A 23,424-nucleotide genomic window follows, 5' to 3' on the forward strand; every position below is an offset into this window, starting at 1 on the left:
GATGATTTTTAAGTTCTTCTATCTAGCACTAAAATTCAAGAGGAGTGTTTTCTGTTTGACCATGGAACATGAAGCATTGTTTTAGTCCTGGGCCTCCCAGAGCATCATTGAGAGGAAGCGTGCTTGGCCTGCAGAGCAGGAGAAGCAGCAGGCAGAGCAGCCTGGGCTAGAAGAAGTGGTGAAGTGGCAGGTGTGATCAGTCTAGGCCAAGCAGGCCCCCACCCCTTGAGACATGAGGACCTGCATTTTTATTGGTGTCAACCAAGAAAGACTCTAATAGCTGAAAAGAAATAAAACTGCAGACACAAAAATACAGACTGTAAAACTCAACAGACTTGTTTCTAAGCATTTTTAAGATGGCCTTGAAGATGCCAATAATATGGGATAGAGAGAGGTTTGGAACCAGCGGAAATCTGAGACCTTGAACATACAGGATAGGGAGACAAAACGCAGAAACGCCAGGGTACTTGTCTTAACTTGTTTCCTTTGTCCTCCATTAGGCCACTTCATCCATCCGTCCTTTCATCCACCATCCTCTGACGTGTGATCAGATGGTCTTTCTAGTCCCTGCTTAATTTCATTTTTGTCCCAAAGTCTCTTTTCTTTTGTCCCTTGCCAGAGTTAAATCTCTTACTTTCTATGTATCATTTGATGAACAAGTATTTTGGGGTGCATTTTTTTTTTTTGCTTCAGGTTTTATCTCAAAATCTTTTTTTTTTTTGGGTCAAATGACCTTGAGATTGGTATTTTCATTATTCTCAGTGTGAGTCCAAGCGAAGTTATGTAACTTGCTTAGGTTTATACGTTGAGAAAGTGCTGAAGCTGGAGTCGTATTCAGGCCCACAGTTTCCCTGTTTGTGGTAAATGAATGGAGGGTAGGCCAGTGTTTGCCAAGGTTAGAGCACATACCTTTGTACATGAAAGGATTGATTTAGGTAAGACATGTGAGTCATTAAGTAACAGTGTGTCATATATTGAGTGTATCCGTCCTTTTCCACTGCTTCTGAATATGTTTCAGAGAAGATCTCATGTTGGTACTACTGGTCTTTAACACTATTCTAATATGCGTGGTGTCTTCTTTTGAGGGAAGACAGTCAGCACAGTCCAGATAAAATTGCACATGGATTGTTTCTGTTGTATTCATTTTTACAGTGGCCTCTTGTCTATTGTGGCTGCTACTGGCTTTCCATGTATAGTTATGATATGAAATTTAAATTTTAATAATTTAATAAAAGTGGATTATTTGAAGAAGGGTATTAGGTAAATACCAGTAGAGGAATAATATTGATATTATTATTCAAATCATGGTGGTGGCACCCTAAGTCATTTGGAAAATGCTGAACTAGTCACTGAAGTTTGACATTGAAGTTTGGAATTACTACAAATGGCCTGACCAGTGAGTGTCCACATAGTTGTGGGAGGCTACTTATGTTTCATGTGATCAGGAACTTTAAAACTATAAATAGACAGGTCGTGTTTTCCGTGGCTGAAAGGATGGGTGCATCTGCGGAAAATGTAGGAGATCAGACTGGAAAGCAGTTAGGAATTGATCATGATGGGACTCATATTCTGTGCTAAAGGAATTTTCCAAAAATGGAATTTTCCAAAAATGGCGGTGATGCATTGAAAGATTTTAAGCATCTTGTTAGATTTGAGTTTTGGCCTTATAGGGATGGTACCCCTCACACAGGATGCACTTAAGCTTGGAGATGCTATAGAAAAGTCTGCTCACCTCCAGCTCATGTTCACTCATCAAATACTTCAGTCCATCTCCTCCAGGGATGGAGGGAGTAAGAGGGAGTGGGGAGATAGGAAGTGCACATCAGTCGAGCTGCCTTCTCTGGAAGGAAAAGTCAGGAATGAGGATTAAATGAATTAGGAAGTATGGACATCTTTTTAAGAGAGCTATTAACTATTCGCTTTTTTTTTTTTTTTTGGCCACGCCACGGCATATGGAAATTCCTAGGCTAGGGATGGAACCTGAGCCACAATAGTTACCCACGCTGCTGCAGTGACAACACTGGCTATCTAGCCCACTGCACCATGAGAGAACTCCATTAAGTGCATAATTCTATTGGCTGGACGCTGACATCAATTTTCTTGATGCAGGTTTCCAAAGAAAGATACAGGAATTAAAGAGTTGTATTAAAATTGGAAAACCATAATATTAAACTAAAGTGAGCATCAGAGAGACATCAGTGCTTCAGCAGCTGGAGACCAGGAGCAGTGTGACAGCAATCCCTGGCTTTTTCTTCTTATTCTTCTGCTTTTTCCTTTTCCTTGTTTGGCTGCACCTGTGGCATATGAGTGTTCCTGGGCCAGGGATCAAATCCAAGCTGCATCTGTGACCTATGCCACAACTGTGGCAACACCACATCCTTAATCTACTGTGCTGGGCTGAAGATGGAACTGGCAATGTCACAGAGACAAGCCAGGTCACCAGTCCTCTGAGCTACAGCAGGAACTCCTTTTTTTTCCTTTTGGTAGGAGTCCATCCTATATATTCCATTCATATAAATCCATCCCTTTGGAGAGACCATAAACTCTCAAAATATGTCTCTCTACAATGCATTGCTTCATCTTACTTGCACTAAAATGTAAATGTGAAATAAGTAGTTTTTTGAAGAACCAAGAATGTCATCAATAAAAATGTAAGTGTACTATTAATTTAATCATTTATTTTATTTTATTTGTTTATTTATTTATTTATTTTTTGCTTTTTAGGACTCCACCTGCAGCATATGAAGTTCCCAGCCTAGGGGTCGAGTCTGAGCTACAGCTGCCGGCCTGTGCCACACCCACAGCAATGCGGGATCCAAACCTTGTCTGTGACCTACACCACAGCTCATGGCAACCTTGGATCCTTAACCCACTGAGTGAGGCCAGGGGTGGAACCCACAGCCTCATGGACACTAGTAGGGTTTGTTTCCTCTGAGCAATGGGAACTCCCTAATGATGTATCTTTATACTTGGAGGAGAGAAATTTCTTCCAGATTTACTTTTCTTATAGTACATACATCTAAGCAATGTTTATAAAGTGGGAGTGATGAAATAAACAATCCAAGATTCAGTCTTAAAGCTGCCCAAAGCTTTTATTAAGGAGACTGAAATTGGAAATCAGGGCCAGTCACTCACTGAGACATTAGAAGTTATGTACTTATTTTTCCACAGGCAGTTACTCATTTTTTGGTAACTCCTTAAAAATAAGCACTAGAATAAAAAAATGCCCATGTTGGGGAGCATTTTAGGGGAGATTATTGTGGAGATTTTGATCTTTAAGTAACCCTACAGAGAACTGATAACTGTGAGAGGTTAGAGTTTGCATTACAGATGTCAATGGATTTTAGGAAAATACAGGGCAATAGCCTTCCAGCCTGCCTGCCCGCCTTCCTCCCTCCCTCCCTCCCTCCCTTCCTTCCTCCTTCTCTTTCTCCTTCTCTCTTTCTTCTTCTCTCTCTCTTTCTGTTGGTGTTTGCCTGGTTTTAGATGTCTGTCATGGTTTACAGCACCACTGTGTACCCAAGCTAAGGACTAATCTCTGAGGTCAACAAGAAGTTTGTGTATTTCTTTTTTTTTTTCTCATGGGCTTACTCATCCTGTGAATAACGATCTAATGTGAATGACTGAGTAAGTAGTGGTCCTTGAGGAGACTGCATGCTACTTATAGTGCATTAAATGGAGAGACCGAGATTTTCAATTTTTTTCCTTATATGTGTTTTGTTCCATGTACCTATTAAAGGATAGCTCTGGGAACTCCAGCAGATGGACTAAGATGGTACTTCTAGTAAGTTCCTTTAAGAAAAATTTTAAAGTGATAAGTTAAAAAATCATATCCAGTGCACTTTATACAATATGAAAATAACCCTTTTCATACAATGAACAGACTACAAGCTTCTCAGTAATTCATTTCCGCCCATTTGTTGTTAAAGGAGGCTCCATCCTGAAGCACAAGAGGGGAGGGTGAGAGGGATGACTGGTAAGGGAGGAATTTTAAGTAAACTGGATGAAATTTAATCTCTAATCTTTGATGGAATTGCAAATACAAAATTGATTTTTCCCCAGAGGAAAATCTCTGTTCCATAATCCATTCCCCTCTTCTAAATTAGTCGGATATGGAACCTTGACTGAAATTCAGGCTCGAGCATTTACCCCTAAGTTATGAATTGAATTCCAACTGATAAGAAGTGAGCTGTGTATTTTGTCTTCATATTCATTATACAGATAATCAAATTATAAAATGGTTAAGTTTTATAGTGTAGATATATATATATATATATATATTTATATATATCTATACACACAAAGCAAAAACATTTCTTATGCTCATGATACTGAAAAATAAGCCAAAATATGGGGTGAGATGTGAGATATTCAGAAAATCTCTAAGAGCAGCTAATACAGAGCCTCCTTTGCTGCTCAGATTCAAAACAACTTGAGACAGAAAACAAAAGAGGAGAGAGCGTATCAAAACAAAAACCCTTATAGCTGCTGGAGTCTGGGTTGGAGGGTGTGATCTTTGGTCTGTTAGCCAAGTGGATCAGTCAAAGTATCTCATAATTAGGCAGGATCTGCCCACCTGGGCACAGGATGCCGAGGGCAGGCTCCTAAGCCTGGAGATGCTGTAGAAAAAGCCTGCTCACTACAAGCTTTCAAATAAAGAAAGATGGGATGAGTCAAGCAAACTCAGTACTCTTCCCACAATTACTCATCAAATTCAGTCCATCTCCTCCAGGGGTGGAGAGAGTTAAGTGGGAATGGGGAGAACAGAAGCTGCCTTCCCTGGAGGGAAAAATCAGGAATGGGGAGAAAGGAACCCCCTTCTCCTCATTATGTAGCCAAAGGTGTAAATAAAAATTGTAAGTGTAAAGAGGAAGTTTCATTTTATTTTATTTCATTTACTTAATTTATTTATTTTTGCTTTTTGGGGTCACACATGTGGCATATTGAAGTTCCCAGTCTAGGGGTCAAATTGGAGCTGCAGCTGCCAGCTTACACCACAGCTCATGGCAATGCTGGCTCCTTAACCCACTGAGTGAGGCCAGGGATGGAACCTGCATCCTCATGGATACTAGTTGGGTTCATAAACCACTGAGCTATGATGGGAACTCCCTAGGGAAAAGTTTATAACAGTGGACTTGCTTATACATAAATTTTGACTTCTCTCTCTGCTTATGTCTTTGTGATAGACACCTAGAAGTGAAGATTCTCTATTGAAGGGTGATGTGCTGACTTAGCTCAATATAAGTAAGGTTTACAGAGTGTACATTTCATTGCTCGTTTAACACATCTTGATTAAACATCAAGGATGTTATTGGCACTGTATGAGGCTGAGAGGGTGGGGAAACAGACACCAATTTCTCCTTAACCTTAGGCATAGTGGGAGAGGCAGACATTTAAATGGAACAAGTGCTATGGTGGGGCTAGGCTGTCAAGAATAGCTTTTGAGAAAAAGTGACATTCAGCCTGAAACCTGGGAATGAGCTGTTCTAGTGAGAGTGAGATTGAGGAGGCAAAGGTGATTCTAGTAAGAGTATCCAAAATAGCCTGAGAAGCCAGAGGTTTCATGGCTGAAATTTGAGTTTGTTGTTTTAATTCATCTGTGGCACTTTGAATAAATCTTTAAAAATGTAATTGAGAGGGAATATAATGTTTATATTTGCATTACTTTGAAACCACATTTGCATAAAATTTATTCTCTGTGTTACTGGCTTATGAATGGCTTTAGGCAAAATTTTCCCTCCAGGAAGGTTACTTGAGATATGCAAGGAACTCTCTAAATGATTTTCTCCTAGAATTATCTCTTCATTAAAATTTTTTGGAAACAGTTTCAGCAAAACGTGAATTGTTGTTTTTTATTCCATTTACCCAGTATCTAGTCATTTTTCCTTCTGCAAACTCAGGTCTTCTTTAGAGCAAGATCTTTTCTTTTATGTCATTATTGATTTGTTCTCTTTATAATTTTCTCCTGAAGGAGAAATAATCTTTATAATGATCCTCAATTCCATGCCTTCCATATAGGCATCCGTCCCTCATCACAGAAGTCTTTGTTCTTTATCCCTCCATTTGAATAAGATTCTCTTCAAGTGTCTTCTAAATTGCTAAATCCATTTTCCCACTCTGTTAGACCTAATGTTTGCTGTTTTTAATACTGATCTTGAAACTTGGTTATAATTTTTATTCTTTACAGTCTCTTCTCAGTCCATCCTGCTCTTTAAAAAATTTCTTTTTCCATCTCAATCTGCTATTAACTCTATTTTATGGGCAGTTTGGTGCAGTGGTTAAGAGTCCATGCTATGCATCCAGGCTGCATGTGCCTCATTAGGGCTCTGCCACTTGCTGGCTGTGTGACCATGCATAACTAGTGTCAGCTCTGATTCTGATTCCTCATCTATAGAATGGGGACAGTAATATACCTGTCTCATAGAGCTTTTGCGAAGGATAAGCAACAATTCACCTAAAACATTTATAATAGTAAGTAGTCAATAACTTAGTTTCTAATTAACCTGTATTCTGTACTTTCCTAAATTATTTGTAATAATTTTCTGGAATTTCGTTCAACTGCTGTTCATGTATCAATGTGTGTGTGTGTGTGCATGTGCACACGTGCGTGCATGCCCATGTGTGTGTATTTTGTTTACCTATCTTTTAAGGCAGCAAGTTCTATTAATCATAGTTTTTCTTAATTCTTTTTTTTTGTTTGTTTTTCTCTCTTAGAGCCACACCCATGGCATATGGAGGTTCCCAGGGTAGGGGTCTAATTGGAGCTATAGCTGCCATCCTACGCTAGGGCCACAGCAACATGGAATCTGAGCTGTGTCTGTGACCTACACCTTAGCTCATGGCAATGCTGGATCCTTAACCCACTGAGGGAGGCCAGGGATCAAATCTCTATCCTCATGGATGCCAGTCAGATTTGTTAACTGCTGGGCCACAACAGGAACTCCAGTTTTTCTTAATTCTTAATTCTTTCCATAATCCACTTACTTATAAACTGATGGACTGATTGATTTGTTTCTACTTTATGTATTTATTTATTTATTTAAATTTTTAAAAGTTTTATTGAAGTATAGCTGATTTACAATGTTATGATAATTTCTGCTGTACAACAAAGTGATTCAGTTGATGTGTGTCTTTAATCAAGTTTCTGGGAATTTGTGGAATTTACTTAGTATGGTCTACTGACTTGAGTAGAGTCCCTGGTCATGGGCATTTTAATATAGATGGAACTTAAGGCTGGCTCATCTGAAGCCATTTCTAATTCTTCCTTTTCCAGGAATAGTGAATGACAAGTGACAATACCCAGCTAGCATTGCTTCCAAAACTCTGCTATCTTCAGCTTTTAGCACTTTATAGTAGTTACACAGCATCACTTCCAACTATTTTTACTCCCTGCTCCATTGTATTACCAGGGAGTATAATCTTAGGGAGCATGACTATAAGCATGAAATAAGTTTGGGCATTCATAAAGTAGCACTTGTATGATGGACAAGCAGCAGCTTCTCACCTTCTCTGAAAAAGATTCTGTGGACATGAACCAGGTATTGTAGTGGACAAGGATGAAGGAAAATCAACTCTCATGTTTTGTATCTTCTTATCCTCCTGAAAAGAAGATGTAAGATAGTGGTTATGAGTGATGTTAGCATCATGGTGGTATGTGGCACTCTCTTTGCCTTTCTCCTTCAGTCTACAACCAGTAGAAACATCCATAACTCAACAAAGATGCCTCTGCCCAACACAGCAGGGCACCAGAGTGTTCCACACCCCTTTATATCTAAAGGTGGGTGGATTGGAACACTTGGAGGCAGAACCAGGGGAACAGCAGAGGTGGTGCCTATGAACCTGACAACCCTGGACGCAGCAGAGGTATCTGACACCCTGGCTTCCCATCACCACCCTACCCTTGGAGTAGTGGAGCCCGAGACCCTGGACATGGCAGAAGGGCTCACCATTCCAATGTTCCAGGCAGCGATGCCAGCAGCAGCAGGGCACTAATGACCCCAGAGGCACAAGCAGTGACAATCAGGGCAGTGGGTGACACCTTTCACAGGTGGTGGACGATAGAAAGTGCTGATTCTCAAATATAACCAGAAGCCGCCAAGGTAAGAAACCAGAAACTTGTGCTGTAGCACCACCTACTGGGAAATGAGAGGCCTCTAATTACTAATCTGTTAACAAAATCAAGTTACAAAAAAAAAAAAAAAAAAAAAAAAAAACTGCAGAGGAACAACTTATGGAGCTCCATGAAGAACCACAGTAACACTGTATCAGCAAAAGAAAATGACGGTTCTCCAGAAATCAAGCTTAAAGTCGCAGAGCATTGTGATCTAACTGATAGAGGATTCAAAATAGCTGTCATGAAGCAACTCAGTGAACTATAAAAAATAATAATAATAGAAAAGATTAATGAAACTAAGAGTTGGTTCTTTGAAAAGATAAAATTAACAAACCTTTAGTTAGACTCACTAAGAAAAAAGGAGGTTCTGATAAATAAAATCAGAAATGAAAAGAAATATAATGGATATCATAGAAATGCAAAGAATTATAATAGAATATTATGAACAAGTATACACCAACAAACTGGACAATCTAAAATAAATGGACAGGAGTTCCGGTCGTGGCGCAGTGGTTAATGAATCCGACTAGGAACCATGAGGTTGCGGGTTCGGTCCCTGTCCTTGCCCAGTGGGCTGACGATCTGGCGTTGCCGTGAGCTGTGCTGCAGTTTGCAGATGCGGCTCGGATCACGCGTTGCTGTGGCTCTGGTGTAGGCTGGTGACTAGGGCTCCGATTAGACCCCTAGCCTGGGAATCTCCATATGCCGCGGGAGCGGCCCAAGAAATAGCAAAAAGACAAAAATAAATAAATAAATAAATAAATCTAAAAAATAAAAATAAAAAAAATAAAATAAATGGACAAATTCTTAGAATCATACAACTTTCCAAGACTGAATCATAAAGAAATAAAGTTCATATAGACTGATCACTAGTAATGAGATTGGGGCAGTAATCAAAACCTCTCAAAAATAAAAATTCCAGGACCAGATGGCTTCACAAGTGAATTCTACCAAACAATTAAAGATTGATTACCTATCATTCTCAAACTCTTCCAAAATATTGAAGAGGAGAGAATGTTTCCTAACTCATTTTACAAGGATGATATTACCCTGATATCAAATCCAAACAAGGAAAATACACAAATAGAAAATTATAGGCCAATATCTCTGATTGCCATAGATACAAAAATCCTCAACAAAATATTAGCGAACTGTATTTACAAACTTAATACAATAATACATTTAAAGGATCAGATGTGTAATCAAGTGAGATTTATTCCAGGGATTCAAGGATGGTTCAATGGCTGCAAATAAATTATGATACACTACATTAACAAAGTAAAAGATAAAAATCATATGATCATCTCAATAGTTGCAGAAAAGGCAATCGACAAGATTAATTTATGATAAAACTCAATAAAATGAGTATAAAAGGAGTGTACCTCAGCATAACAAAGTCCATATATGACAACATCTGACAACCATAGCTAACACCATACTCAAAGGCTGAAAGCTATCTCTGTAAGAGTAAGGCAAGGATGCCCACTCTTACCACTTTTATTCAACATAGTACTGGAAGTCCTAGCCAGAGCAGCTAAACAAGAAAAAGAAATAAAACACACTCAAATTAAAAAGTAAGAAGTCAAACTGGTGCTGTTTGCAGATGACATGATTTTATATATAAAACCCTGAAGACTTACAAAAAATGGATTAGAACTAATAAAAAAATTCAGTATATTTGCAGAGTACAAAATCAATACACAAAAATCTGTTGCATATCTATACACTAACAATCAACCAACAGAGAGAGAAATTAAGAAAAAAATCCCATTTATAGTTGCAACAAGAACAAAATACCTAGGAATAAATTTATCCAAGGAGAGAGAAAAATGTGTAAACTGAAAACTATAAGACAAGCTGAAAGAAACTGAGGACTACACAAAGAAACAGAAAAATATTCTGTGCTCACAGACTGGAAGAATTAACATTATTAAAATGTCTATATTACCTAAAGCAATATACAGTCAGTGCAATCCCCATCAAAATCCCATGGACATTGTTCAGAGAATGAGAACATAAAAATCCAAAAATTTGTATAGAGCCATAAAAGACTCCCAAATGGCCAAAGAAATCCAGAGGGAAAAGAACAAAGCTGAGGATGTCACAGTCTCTGATTTCAAACAATTTCAAGCATGGCTTTGGCAGAAAAAGACAGATAGATAAATGGAACAGAACTGAGAGACCAGCAATAAACTCACATATGTATGGACAGTTAATTTACAACAGAAGAGCAAAGAACATAAATGGAGAAATGATAGTCTCTTCAATAAATGACATTGGGGAAACTGGACAGCCACATGGAAAAAAAAAAAAAAAAAAAAGGACAAATATCTCACACAGCACACAAAAACCAACTCAAAATGGATGAGTTTGAAAATCAGACTCAAAACCATAAACTCCTAGAAGAAAACATATGCAGTATGCTCTTAGCATTGGTCTTAGCAATATCTTTCTGGATCTGTCTCCTCAAGCAAGGGAAACAAAAGCAAAAATAAACAAACATGACTACATCAAACTAAAAAGCTTGTGCACAGCAAAGGAAATCAGCAGCAGCAAAAAAGACAACTGACAAAATAGGAGAAGATATTTGCAAATGATATATCCAACAATGGGATTAATATCCAAAATACATAAAGACCTTGCATGATTCAACAACAAAAAAACAACTGATTAAAAAAATGGATAGAGGAGCTGAATACACATACATATGGCCAACAAACACATAAAAAGATGTTCAATATCACTAATTATTAAGGAAATGCAAATCAAAACCACAATGAGATATCAGTCTATGCTCATTAGAATGTCTATTATCAAAAAGACAAGAAATGAGTTGGAGAGGATATGGAGAAAAGGGGACTCAAACACACTGTCTGTGGGAATGTGAATTGGTACTGTGGAAAACAGTATGGCGATTGCTCAGAAAATTAATAGAAATACCATATGATCCAGCTAATCCACTTCTGGGAATTCAAAGAATGCAAAGACATTAATTTGAAAAGATACATGTACCCCTATATTCATCACAACATTTTTTACAATAGCCAAGATATGGAAACAACCTAAGCGCCCATTGATAGATGAATGGATATAGAAGATGTGATATCTCTAACATTTATCTATCTATCTATCTATCTATCTATCTATCTATCTATCATCTAAATACACATTGATATGTATGTATATATTCCATACAGTGGAATATTATTCAGCCGTAAAAAGGTGAAATCTTGCCATTTGTGACAACATCAATGGACCCTGAGGGTATTATGCTAACTGAAGTAAGTCAGATGGAGAAAAGCAAATATTGTATGATTTCACTTATATGTGGAATATAAAAACAATAGTCCCCCAAACAAAATAAATTAACAAACTAAACTAAATAAAAACAAACACCCAGATACAGAGAACAGAGTGTTTATCAGAGAGGAAGGGAGTGGGGAGGACCAAATGGGTAAAGGGAATGGATGGAAACTAACTTTTGGTGGAGGGCATGCTGTAGTATATACAGAAACCAAAATATAATGTTGTAGACGTGAAGCACATAATGTTGGAATTCCCTTTGTGGCTCAGTGGTTAATGAAACCCACTAGGATCTATGAGGATGCAAGTTTGATCCCTGGCCTTGCTCAGTGGATTAAGGACCTGGCATTGCTCTCAGCTGTGGTATAAGTCACAGATGCAGCTCTGATCCCGAGTTGCTATGGCTGTGGCGTAGACCAGCGTCGGTACCTACAATTTGATCCCAGCCTGGGAACTTCCATATGCTGCAGGCGCAGCCCTAAAAAGTAAAAAAAAAAAAAAAAAAAAAAAAAAAAAAGTAGTGTTATGAACCAATGTTATCTCAATATATTAAAAAATTAAATTTAATTGAAAAACTAAGATAGTGCTTAAGAATTCACAATATAGACTCACATAGACCTGGTTGAAATTCCTGCTGATAGCTGGGTAGCCCAGGTCAAATCAGTTAATCATTTTGAGCTGGAGTTTCTTCATTCATTCATAATGAATGGGCATAATAAAAATGCCTGTCCCATTTTTATGTGAGCATTTAAATTAGAGAGTGTTCAATAACTAGCGGCTCTTATTAGCCTGAAAACATCCTTTCACAATTTCACAGCACAGCTCTGTCCTCCCTCTAGGGTACAGGGCTCAAGACCCAGCCCCCAGTTCTTGTAGGAAGTTATGAAATTGGTAAGAGATGTCCATGGGGTAGTCAGTGGTAGGATGGCAAAAAAGGTGGTGGAGGTTAAGGGCTGATGCAAATGATCACCTGGATTAGGGAATGGGGCATGTAAATCCCCCAGTAAACCAAAATCTCTAGATTCCAGAAGTGACTGAAAACTCTGAAAGACAAATTATTCCCAGGAATGCAGAGTTGATGGGGCTATTGCTTTGGCATTAACACAAACCCACTTCTGGCAATCCACATTTCCATTATTCCTAAGTACTAGCACTTTCTAGACTGTAGACATCTCACTAGATGAAAGGACACAAGGGCTTCAGGCTTCTACATTCCTATGATCCCTGACATGGTGATCTTTCCTTCTTCATTTCAGACCTCTTCACTGATCTGTGAGGCCCCTGGACATAAAATGGCTTCTCATACGGGTACCCACCCCTTAGTCTCCTGAAAGCTAGAATTTGATTTTCTCTGATCCTTCCCACACCTCTAACCTGTCAAATTCAACAGTATCTTACCTGGCTCTTAAAAAAAAAATCTTATATGCTTCACCCAACACTTTTCAAAGGTCCTAAGAGAGACAGCATCCCCCAAACAACCCTATTCTTCTCTCTAAAATAGATACAGAAGTTGGGAATTCAATTCAAAAGGGACAGTTAGTTACATTTATATAATAACTATTATCCTTTATGTGGCCAGTCTGTCACAGAGCTTCATATGAAATTTGGTTTGCAAATCCCTTGTGGATTCTGGCAGATCATCCTTTGGTATTTCTAGTTTCTAGCATTGTTGAAAACATTTTTTATCTCTTTGTGTTTTTATAAGGGCACATCTAGAATCACTATAGGTAATTTTCAGTCTTTGAATACAAAGTTGTTTAATTTATGTAAATTTTTACAAACAACTTGAAGACTAACTTAATTCTTTGTAATATTATCTGTTTTTTTTTTTTTCCAGCTGAATTTTATTCTGTTTCTGAATACAGTTAGAGTTCTGGCTACCAAAATTTGGGAGACCAATGCAGTTGGGCATGACACAAGAAAACAATACAGGTAATTCCAAGACAGACATCAATCAGAGGAAATATTTTGGCTAACTATGTAGAATAAATAACAGATATCGATTGGTCTGAAATGTCTCTGAGAGATTAAATTTGTGAATGAGTATTTTTGCTTGGTTTGAATGTGCTATTTATCAGAAAAGTGTATGTATTTTAGGAAAATAGAAATAACAAATCTTCTTAATGTGCTTAAATTCTAAATATATATATATATATATATATTTTTTTTTAATCTGTTCTTAGCAGTCAGGGCTTTACCATAAACTATGTAACCTTCCAGAAAATCTCTCATTGGTGATCTTGGCAGGCAATTTTATCTGCATTCCTGAAATAATATGTCATAACTGAAAAAAAAGCAAGAATGTGGATTTGCTGTATTGTTTCTATCACATATCTAAAAAATATCTGAAAATTTATATCAAAATTTCTATCAAATCCTCTGCTTCTATGTCTCTTACAAGGATGTAATTGAGATGTCAGTTGGTTGGACTGAGGAAGAACCCACTCTTAACCTCCCACGATTGTGGGCAGGATTCAAGTTCTTGCTGGCTATTGGCCAGATGCCACCTCGCTCCTAACCATCTCTCAGTAGATCATCTCACAATGTGGCAACTTGCTTCACTGAACCAAACAAGGGAGAGCATCTGCTAGTAAACAATGTTACAATCTTAGGCAACATAGTCACAGAAGTGGCATCCTGCTATCTTTGCCATAATGGACGGGTTAGATTGAAGTTCCAGGTCCTGCCCACACTCAAGTTGAGAGGATTAGCAAGGATGGAACTATCAGGAGGTGGGGATCATTGGAACCATGTCAGAGTCAGTTCATTATATTGGAAACTGGGATTCCTCTAAATACACAGGAAAATGTATATGAAGAGGCATTATAGGAAATAAAGTCAATTTGTTTAGTTGGCGAAAAACAAACATAACAAGCAAACCTAGAACTATAGATAACTTGAGATAGAGTGTGTGACAGGGAATATTTAGGGAAGGCAAAAGGTGTTGACCCCATGTAGCTCATGAGAAAATATGAAATGATAAATGAAGATCCAAGTGTAAGAAGAGACCAGGGAGTGGTTGATTCTGAGATGAACAAAAAAGCCAAGAAACTGCCTACGAAAGTAAAGACAGTTTCAAGTCTCAAACACAGAAGTTAAAGAAGACTTAGGACAGAAGAAAAAAAAAAAAGGAATTTTACAATTTTATGAAAATGGTATTTAAGCAAGAAGAATGGAAATGAGATTCGTGAGATTTAGGGGATAATAATCATGGCAAGTGAAAATAAACTACCTGATTTAGAAGAGAAGTGACAGGAAGAATAGGGAGGAAGAGGAAAACTAATAGAAACAGTGGGATCCCATGAGATGGGGAAGTGGCAGCCCTGGCTCAGGCTGTCTCTACTGAAAGGCACTCCAAGTTGATTAATTAAAAGGATTCCATTCCCTTCCAGGAAACTTGCCAAATCAACACTGGTGCTGGTGCTGGTCTTTGGAGTGCATTACATCGTGTTTGTGTGCCTGCCCCACTCCTTTGCTGGGCTTGGGTGGGAGATCCGGATGCACTGTGAGCTCTTTTTCAACTCCTTTCAGGTAGAGAGCACCATTGAGTAATTTGATTCCTATATTTCTGTCCCCCCACAAACCTTATTTCTCTGCCCTGCTTTCTGGCTTTCAGGCATCTGTTTCCCAAGCGCCAGAAAAGGGGCTGTTCTCTGGTGTGTAGGCTTTTCCATCCTGCAAAGGTCAGGTTAACCTCTGACTGCAGCAGGACCTGTCTCCACAGATAAGCCTGGGCCTTGAGACGAGAAAGCATGCTGTTGTAAAGTATAAATATACAGAGCGAGTGTGTGTGTGTGTATGTGTGTGTGTGTGTGAGAAGTACATGGAAGCAAAAGAAGGGATAAGCAGGGGAGAGGAAAAAGGGAAAGGGAGACAAAAAGGAGGCAGAGCTTTTGCTTCCACACAATCCACACATTTGATCTCATTTGAAAACATGATTCCTGGAGTTCCCATTGTGGCTAAGTGAAAACGAATCTGACTAGCATCCAGTGGGTTAAGGATCTGGTGTTGCTGTGAGCTGTGGTGCAGGTCGCAGACTCCACTCAGAACCAGCAGTTATAGCTCCAATTTGACCTCTGGCCTGGCAACTTCCATATGCCTTGGGTGTGACCGTAAAAAGAAAAAAAAAAAACCCAAAACCAATACAAAAAAACCTATGATTCCCATCATGCCTCACGTGGTTGGGTAGGATACCTCCTAATTCTTCTTCCTGCTACTCACTTGCTACTCATCTCCTGCCTCCAATCTACTCTCCATGCAATAGTCTGAAGAATCTTACAACTAAATCTGACCATGTCACTTATCTGCCAAAAGTAGCCAGAGGCTTCTCATTGCAGTCAGAATAAAATCCAAATTCTGTTTCCTGGTGTGCACAGCCCTATGTGGCAGGGATCCTGCCCAACCGTGACCTCACCTCACACCATGTTCCCCCTGCCCACTAAGTGTGAGCCACACTAATGCTTCTACAATTTCTGTTTCTCAAGCTCATTCCCACTCCAACTCATTCCTGGCTGTTCCCTTTGCCTGGAATAATCTTCCCTCTACTAGTCACATGGCCTGGCTTCTTCTCATTCAAACCGGCATCATTATCACCCCTTCAGAGAGGTCTTCATTGACTTCCCCCTTTGATAGATGGTATCCATTTTTCTCTTCCAATACCATTTGTCTTGCCTGCATAGGCTTTATCTTATCATTTTAGATTTTTCTCCTGTGGCTGTTTGTTTATATTTTATCCTTTTGTATTTCCTTCTAGAATGTAAGCTCTAAGAACAGGGACCTTGTCTATCTTGATTAAATTGTTTCCGTCTGTCGTGTCCTGCAATAAATGTTTTTGAATGAGTGAGAAAAAGATTTCTTTTTGTTTTTACCATGTAATACCCTATGTCTGTAGTTTCTAGCATTCATAGTGTGTAAATTTCACTTACGAACTAGGGGATGTTCTGTGATCCTTGAGTGGTAACACATGAAATGAATGTAGTTCAAAATAGTTCTTTGTGCATGTCGGAGTGTTTTATTCAGTTATTTGCTTCAGTTGATACAAAGGAGAGATCTCAGACAATTTCCAAACCCTATATTTAAGGATTTGGAAATATTAGGAGAGGAAAATTTGTATACTTTTCAGGAGGAGTCATTTGAAAAAAAAACCCCAATTTTTCAACTTATGCAGTTTGGCACAAGATACTTTAGTGCTGTGCGCTTCATAATTAAATAAATTAAAACATTCTGTTGTCTTCTCAGGGTTTCTTTGTGTCCATCATCTACTGCTACGGCAATGGAGAGGTAAGTTTGAAGGAACCCTGGACCTCCTGCATGTCTAGCTCTGAATAAGCCTATAAATGGCCATCACAATGTAACCTGAATCTCTTTAGGATCTTAGGGGTTGTAGGACAGAATGAGTAGGGAGATGGGAGATATTTTCAACCTAAATTATTTTGAGAAAGCAAGAATTGCTGTAACAAACTAAGGTCTTTCTTTTCCAATACTTTTCAATGTCAATTCAGTTGCCAACCTTGAGGTCAAGAAAACAATTTATTAGAATGCAATGGATACTTGAAAGGACAGTGAACTTCATAGTCCAGACAATTATCTTTAAACTTATCTTTAATTTCAAGGTCTATAAGAAACTCAAATATACTTTCCCTGGGAATACTCCATTAGAACATTTTGACATTTTTTAAAACTACACAATGGTGATGGGGACAATTTTAGTTCATTTAGGAGTTGGCTGGAGAGAAATAATGGGACTTTTTTTCTGGTGACATCAGCTTACCAGGGTTCCACTGCTTCTCATGGAACTTTCAAAGAAGGTCCCTTCTGGAAAGTTGAAATAGCAGTAGAGTTGAATCTTCAGTAGCAAGAATGGAAACAAGAGTTCCACGCTACTAAGAATGCCCTTGCAGCGCCTGCCTTTCATTGTCTGATCCTTTTCACATTTTCCGTCCTTCATTATGCCTATGCAGTGTGATGGGTATTACAATTACATTCCACAGCCTCAGCAGGCATTATTTATCCCTTTTTCTCCCTTAACCTGGAGTCCTCTTTTTCCTCTCCTATAAGTCAGATATTTGTATTGGCTGCATTTCAACTTCTATTAAGGTATTAACCTTGGACTAATCCCTTTGCCACTCTCTAAGCCTCAGTTTGCTCATCTTCAGTAATAACACCTCTCAGGAAGGCTTTTGGAGATTGGAGAGAATATACAGTTGACCCTTGAACAACACAGGTTTGGGCTTCCACAGTCTACGACATATATGAAGATTTTTTTTCACTAAATACGCACTGCAGTACCATAACATCTGGGATTGGCTGAATCCACCGATGTGGAAGCCCAGATACAGAGGGCCAACTGTGAAGTCATGGGATTTTCCGGTGCATGCAGGAGGCACCCCTTACTCCTGCGCTGTTCAAGGGTATTGCCTATGTAAAGTCTCTGGCACACAGTGGAACCTTAGTGATTATTACTATCCTTGAAATTAGGGCAGACATGAATCTAAAAAGGTTGCAGCAGCGTGCCTGATGGTTCCTGATGTGGTTCTTGTGGTTTAGGTTCAGTCTGAGGTAAAGAAGATGTGGAGTCGGTGGAATCTCTCTGTGGACTGGAAAAGGACGCCCCCATGCGGCGGCCACAGATACGGCTCCGTGCTCACCACCCTGACTCACAGCACCAGCAGCCAGTCGCAGATGGCGGCCAGCACGCGCTCGGTGCTGATCTCTGGCAAAGCGGCCAAGACGGCTGGCCCCCAGCCGGACAGCCATGTGACTTTACCTGGCTACGTCTGGAGTAACTCAGAGCAGGACTGCCTGCCACACTTGATCCATGAGGAGGCCCAGGAAAGTAACGGGAGGCAGGGAGATGAGATTCCAATGGAGGAATCTTCCCGGCGATTAGACTTTAACCTGGACCCTGAAGGAGGCAAAGGAGAGACGGAGGATGCCCTGTGAATTGGCGTCTGTGTCTTTAAAGAACTCGCCTCTCTGGTGGTGGTGGAGGAACTTGGTCAGCATCCCTCTGCTTGAGCCCCAAAGCTGAACATTCAGGGCTCAAGTGTGCAGAGTTTTCAGGCTCCATCAGTTGGCTCCTGTAAATAACTAAAACCACAAAGCAGATGTGTCAGTGGAGTAATTTATTACCTTATTTTGGCATCACATTCTCTTTGGAATTGATGTATGGTACTTTCTCTGTGATATTTATTGTTCTCCTTTTGGTAGAAAAACACTTCTGCTGCTTGGCTCTAGTTTTCTCTCATAAGTATTGCTCTACGTATGATAGAGGTCACTTAAGATGCATCATTTTTCTTTAAACAAATTATTATTCTTGTTCTCACTGTAAGGCACTTTTGTCATTGCAGTCATTTCGCCTGTGCATCAGAGCAATTAGGGTCTGAAAATGTACACTGAAAATTAAAGATTTTGGAACTAGTACATACTGGAAAATAAGTTGGCTGGACTTTGTTAAAATAATTAATGTGTGAGAAACTTGTTTCTTTCTAGGAAAAAGGAAAATTACTCAAAAAATACTGCACACATTCCTCCTTTTGAATGTCCCCTCTGTGACCAGCTGAATCTCAAGTCTTCACTCTTCTGTAAACCTTTATATATCACAGGATTTTCTTAGTCAGTGAGCTTATGTCTGCAAACTGATTTTGTTTGTAATCATTTGTCATGATGGTAAGTCACACTGCATCTATGCTTTTTTCTTCTATGTTCTATTGCCATATTCCAAATAGCATGTAGGATAAATTAAAAGTAGGTTTTAAGAATACATTTTGGCCACTTCTTAAAATAATTCTGCCGGCATCTAAATTGTTTTTGAGACTCAACCAAATATCGCTTCTCTAAATCTGTGGAGATCAGCATGTATCCCTAGAATTTCACTGAGCTTGAAATTTCGGTATATTGTGGTAGTAAAATATTTATTGAGCGCATGTTAGGTACCTAGCATCCTGCTAGGTTTTACAAGTATTAACTTATTTAATCCTCACCATAAACATGGAGTAAGTTTTATCACTGTCCCCCTTTTTAGATGACCATGTGACTCACAGAAATGGAGCAACAAAGTCACACAGCTAGTCATCTAGAGAATATGGTTTTAGACACAGATCTACTGACTTCGATGGTTCTTAGTCATTATGCCATCTATATATATATGTCGTTCATTCACCAAAAAATTCAATGAATTCCTTCTGGGTAGAGAGTGCTTTAAAAACTCTTGTTGTAATATTGTCTAGCCTCTGACCCTTATAAATTTTCCCTCTAAAGAGGGAGCCAAATATGCATAGGAAATGAAAACATCAAAAAGCAATGTGTTTTTAGGTGAAATGACATAGGTCATGCTGATCCATCTCATTTTGCTGAATGATTTAAGTATGCAAATAGTGTCATGATGAAAAAGGACTTTGATGCCTACCTACCCGCTTGAAAAACATTGAACTTCTTCCCATTTTCATTTTTTCCTTCCTCCTCTGTGCCATCCAGAGGTCATTTCCTCCCCATGCTGTTACAAAGGTGTCATTGTGCATAGTTAATTCATTTGATTCAGTGCTGTATTGTCACATACTAATGCTGTTTTCCTGATAGGAGAACCCTCAAGGGCTGAGATAAAGTTCAGTTCCATTGCTAATTGTGTGCAAGGCTTTATAAATTCCTTACTTTTCTTTATAGTTCAAGTTCTCTGTCCTTAAAATGAAGATCATATCTGCCTACCTTAGAGAAATGTTCTGATAAGAGAAATCACATATTGAAAGCATCATGTAAAATGAAAATTCCATACAAATACTTGGTTTCACTTATTACATTATTGTTTCAGTTTAAATTTCATTTTTCCCCATTATATTATAAATGGTTGGTTGTTGCAATATGATAATTACTAGAACATATGTATTTTGATAATATGGAAAACATTAAGGATTCTTCCTAAGCCCTCCCCCAAATTCTAAGGCTAGATCACTATTTCTTTACATTATAATTATGAATAAAGCCCTCAGACTCACCAAGGCTTTTTTTAGTGCTTAGTCATTCATTAATTGAACAAACCTTTACTTAGAGCCTGTTATGGGACAGATACTATGCTGTGTGCTGGGACCATAACAAAAAATAAGTCACGATTACTCCTTCGAGGAATGAAGGGACTTTTTGTCTCAACTGTATACACACATTTTTTTCTCCTAGGTTTTGATAATATTTGCATTCAATTAGACAGCTAGGACTGTAAGTTATACCTGGGCATTGATTTTATCAAGTAAAGTATTGAGCAGTTACCAAGGATTGCCATTTTACTAGAACTCTCTTACCAGCAATTATTTCATTTTAAAATAGAAGTGAAAATATTTCTGTGATTGAGTTCATTCACAATCCAAGGAGGACATTCTCATCATTGCCAAAGAGTTATTAAATATTTTGTCTAATGAGTTGCATTCCAATCTTTTCCTGTGTCTTCCACTCATGGACCCTCTCCCTGAAACACACAGAGAAGCAATTGCTCAGTAAATCCCTTACCTGCTCTTCTCTGGAAGTTCTAGGCTGAACAGATGGGCCATTTAGGAATAACACATAGATAAGCAAATTATATACACTGGCTTTGTTTTAGGAGCTGAGTTCAGTCTTTCCAGTATATTTTGTCATATAATCTTCATTACTTACTGATGCAGTTATTGCCATTTCAAAAAATCATGATAATCAGAAGTTAAATGATTTGCTCCTGATCAAAGTGGTGGAGCCAGGATTTGAACCCAGGTCAGATTGACTCCAAGACCTCTGATGGTTCTCTCACTCATGTGGCCCTTTTTAAACTTCTTTATCAAGAACCTAATAGTATGTCACGTCAATGAGAAAATAAAAAAGAATTCAACTATTTTGATTGTGGAATTACCCATAATTATGGGAATGTAAAAAGAAAGAATGGCATGATTATAGTTTTTGTTAAAAGCATTTTTATTGACCAGTAGTTCATGACTATCAGAATAAAAGATAACTTTTGCATCTAATCTCTTTTAAAAATTTCACCCCAAATATCTAACTAGAGACAAAGATCTAAATCCTAAAGCTGTCTCATTAGACCATGGAAAATTTGCCCACGTATTGTTGCAAAAATGACTTTGAACAACTTTATCTTTAAATTACTCATTTCTATGGCATTTAAAGATAACTTTTATTTAGGTTTCCATTCATTCACTATTATAAAAATCACTCAGAGCAATGGAAGATCTATAAATGGTGCAGAGCCAGGAAAGATGGTACAAGTTCTTATCTCTCACTGACTCTTTATTTAATGCTATTAGCATTTTAGTTCAGCCCTTACTTAGATCACTAATCTCTTCTAAAACCAAATTTCATCTTGAGAACTTATGTGGCTCATTGATTAATTATTTAAGTGGCTAAATCGGAAAATGAATTTAGTAAGTGAAGCTCTGAGTATGTAACATTTTTTTTTCTGTCACTCTCTAGCACATACTGAGGATTCTTGCTGACCAAAGACATTTCCAGAGTCTGATCTTGACTTCCCCAGAGCATGGCAACAGAGATCCATGCCTCAGAAAAACGCCAACCTGAGCAGGTAAAAGGCCGCCCCCCCATTCAGCTAACTAAGGGCCACTGAAACTACCCTCAACTTCTTTCCAGCTGACAACCAAAACATCTAACATTTTCTCTTTCCCTTTATCTTCTCTTTTTTTCTCTCTTCTCCTCTCCTCTCCTCTCCTCTCCTTTCCTTTCTCAGCCATACCTGTGGCATATGAAAGTTCTTGGGCTAGGGGTGGAATAGGAGCCGCACCTGGGGTCTACGCCACAGCCACAGCAACACTGGATCTAAGCTGCATCTGCAATCAACACTGGAGCTTACGGCAATGCCGGATCCTTAACCAGCTGAGGGAGGCCAGGGACTGAATTCACATTCTCACAGAGATAGCAATGGGTTCTTAACCTGCTGAGCCACAATGGGAACTCCCATCAAACATTTTCAAAGCTAACGTTACTGGGAAAGAATGCCTCAGTAAGTCATAACTCTTCAAAATCTGCACATGCATCAGAAATGACAATGTGTGATTTGATCTTGCTATGTTTTGTTTTGGGGTCTGATTTCGGGCAGAATAAACCAAGACAGTTTTCACAGACTTTTTTTTTTTTTTTTCCCCCACACACAAAGTGAAAGACTCCTTAAAATAGGACTACTTAAGCAAGTACTGTTTCCCTGAAAAATCTCATTTTACTTCCAGTTTAATTGTGAGAAAAACAACAGATAAACCTAGATACAGCACACTTGACTAGTAGTCCTCAAGGCTGTCAAGGTTATGAAAAGAGAATAGACTGAGAAACTCCATGGTCAGAGGCAGGAAGAGAGATATGACAACTAAATGCAGTGTGTCACCTTGAATGGAAGAGGAAATTAATGTCAAAACTGGTAAGATCCAAATAAAGTCTTCAGTTTGGATAATGCTAAATGTGCCAATGTTAGTTTCTGAGTTTTGACAAGTGTACGATGATAATATAAAATGTTAACAAGAGGGGAGACCCATTGTTAGGTGGGAGGCGTACTGGAACTCTACTATCTTTGCAACTTTTCTATAAATTAGAAAACTATGCCAAAATAAAAAGTCTTAAGGAATCTCATTTTAGCAAATTAGGAATAAATTTAGGAAATCGGTATGAAAACCATAGCCTAACTCCACTTGATCGTTTCCATGTCAGATATTTGATGTGATTTAATATATGTTGAAGTATAATACAAATCGCACACCAGGATCCTTTGGCTTATAAATATATCAACTATTAATCCCACTTTTGTGAACAATTAGTAATTACTGAATGCTTTTATCTAAAAATGTTAAGTATTTGTTTTTAACTGTTCCCATAGCAAACCTTCTACCTCTTTGACACTCAGTAATTGCAGTGATTCTAGTTATAATCTAACCTTAAGGTTTTTGAAAGCTTTGGGTAAAAAATAGTAAATGCTAAGTGTGGTCTGGAGGCCTTAGGTTTTGAGGTGTCATTTTGGCACCATTTCCTTGCTGGTA

At 38.5% G+C, this 23,424-nt stretch overlaps 1 protein-coding gene across 2 annotated transcripts in view; it reads left to right on the top strand.

Moving 5' to 3' along the window:
- The window catches only part of PTH2R (parathyroid hormone 2 receptor), an 89,652-nt gene extending 69,243 nt beyond the window's left edge, over nucleotides 1-20,409 (top strand). For both annotated transcript variants that reach the window (XM_005672143.4, XM_084998764.1), the window contains 4 exons: nucleotides 13,254-13,348; nucleotides 14,809-14,947; nucleotides 16,655-16,696; nucleotides 17,963-20,409. In XM_005672143.4, the coding sequence (XP_005672200.3) occupies nucleotides 13,254-13,348; nucleotides 14,809-14,947; nucleotides 16,655-16,696; nucleotides 17,963-18,358 (672 nt within the window). In that variant the 3' untranslated portion in view covers nucleotides 18,359-20,409. The remainder of the gene's footprint in view (nucleotides 1-13,253; nucleotides 13,349-14,808; nucleotides 14,948-16,654; nucleotides 16,697-17,962) is intronic.
- Nucleotides 20,410-23,424: the final 3,015 nt, after the last annotated feature.

This window comes from Sus scrofa, chromosome 15 (assembly GCF_054392235.1).
Source record: "Sus scrofa isolate SSC_HxYL_T2T_F1_AM1 chromosome 15, Sscrofa_HxYL_maternal_Yorkshire_Landrace_v2.0, whole genome shotgun sequence".
Taxonomy (NCBI): domain Eukaryota; kingdom Metazoa; phylum Chordata; class Mammalia; order Artiodactyla; family Suidae; genus Sus; species Sus scrofa.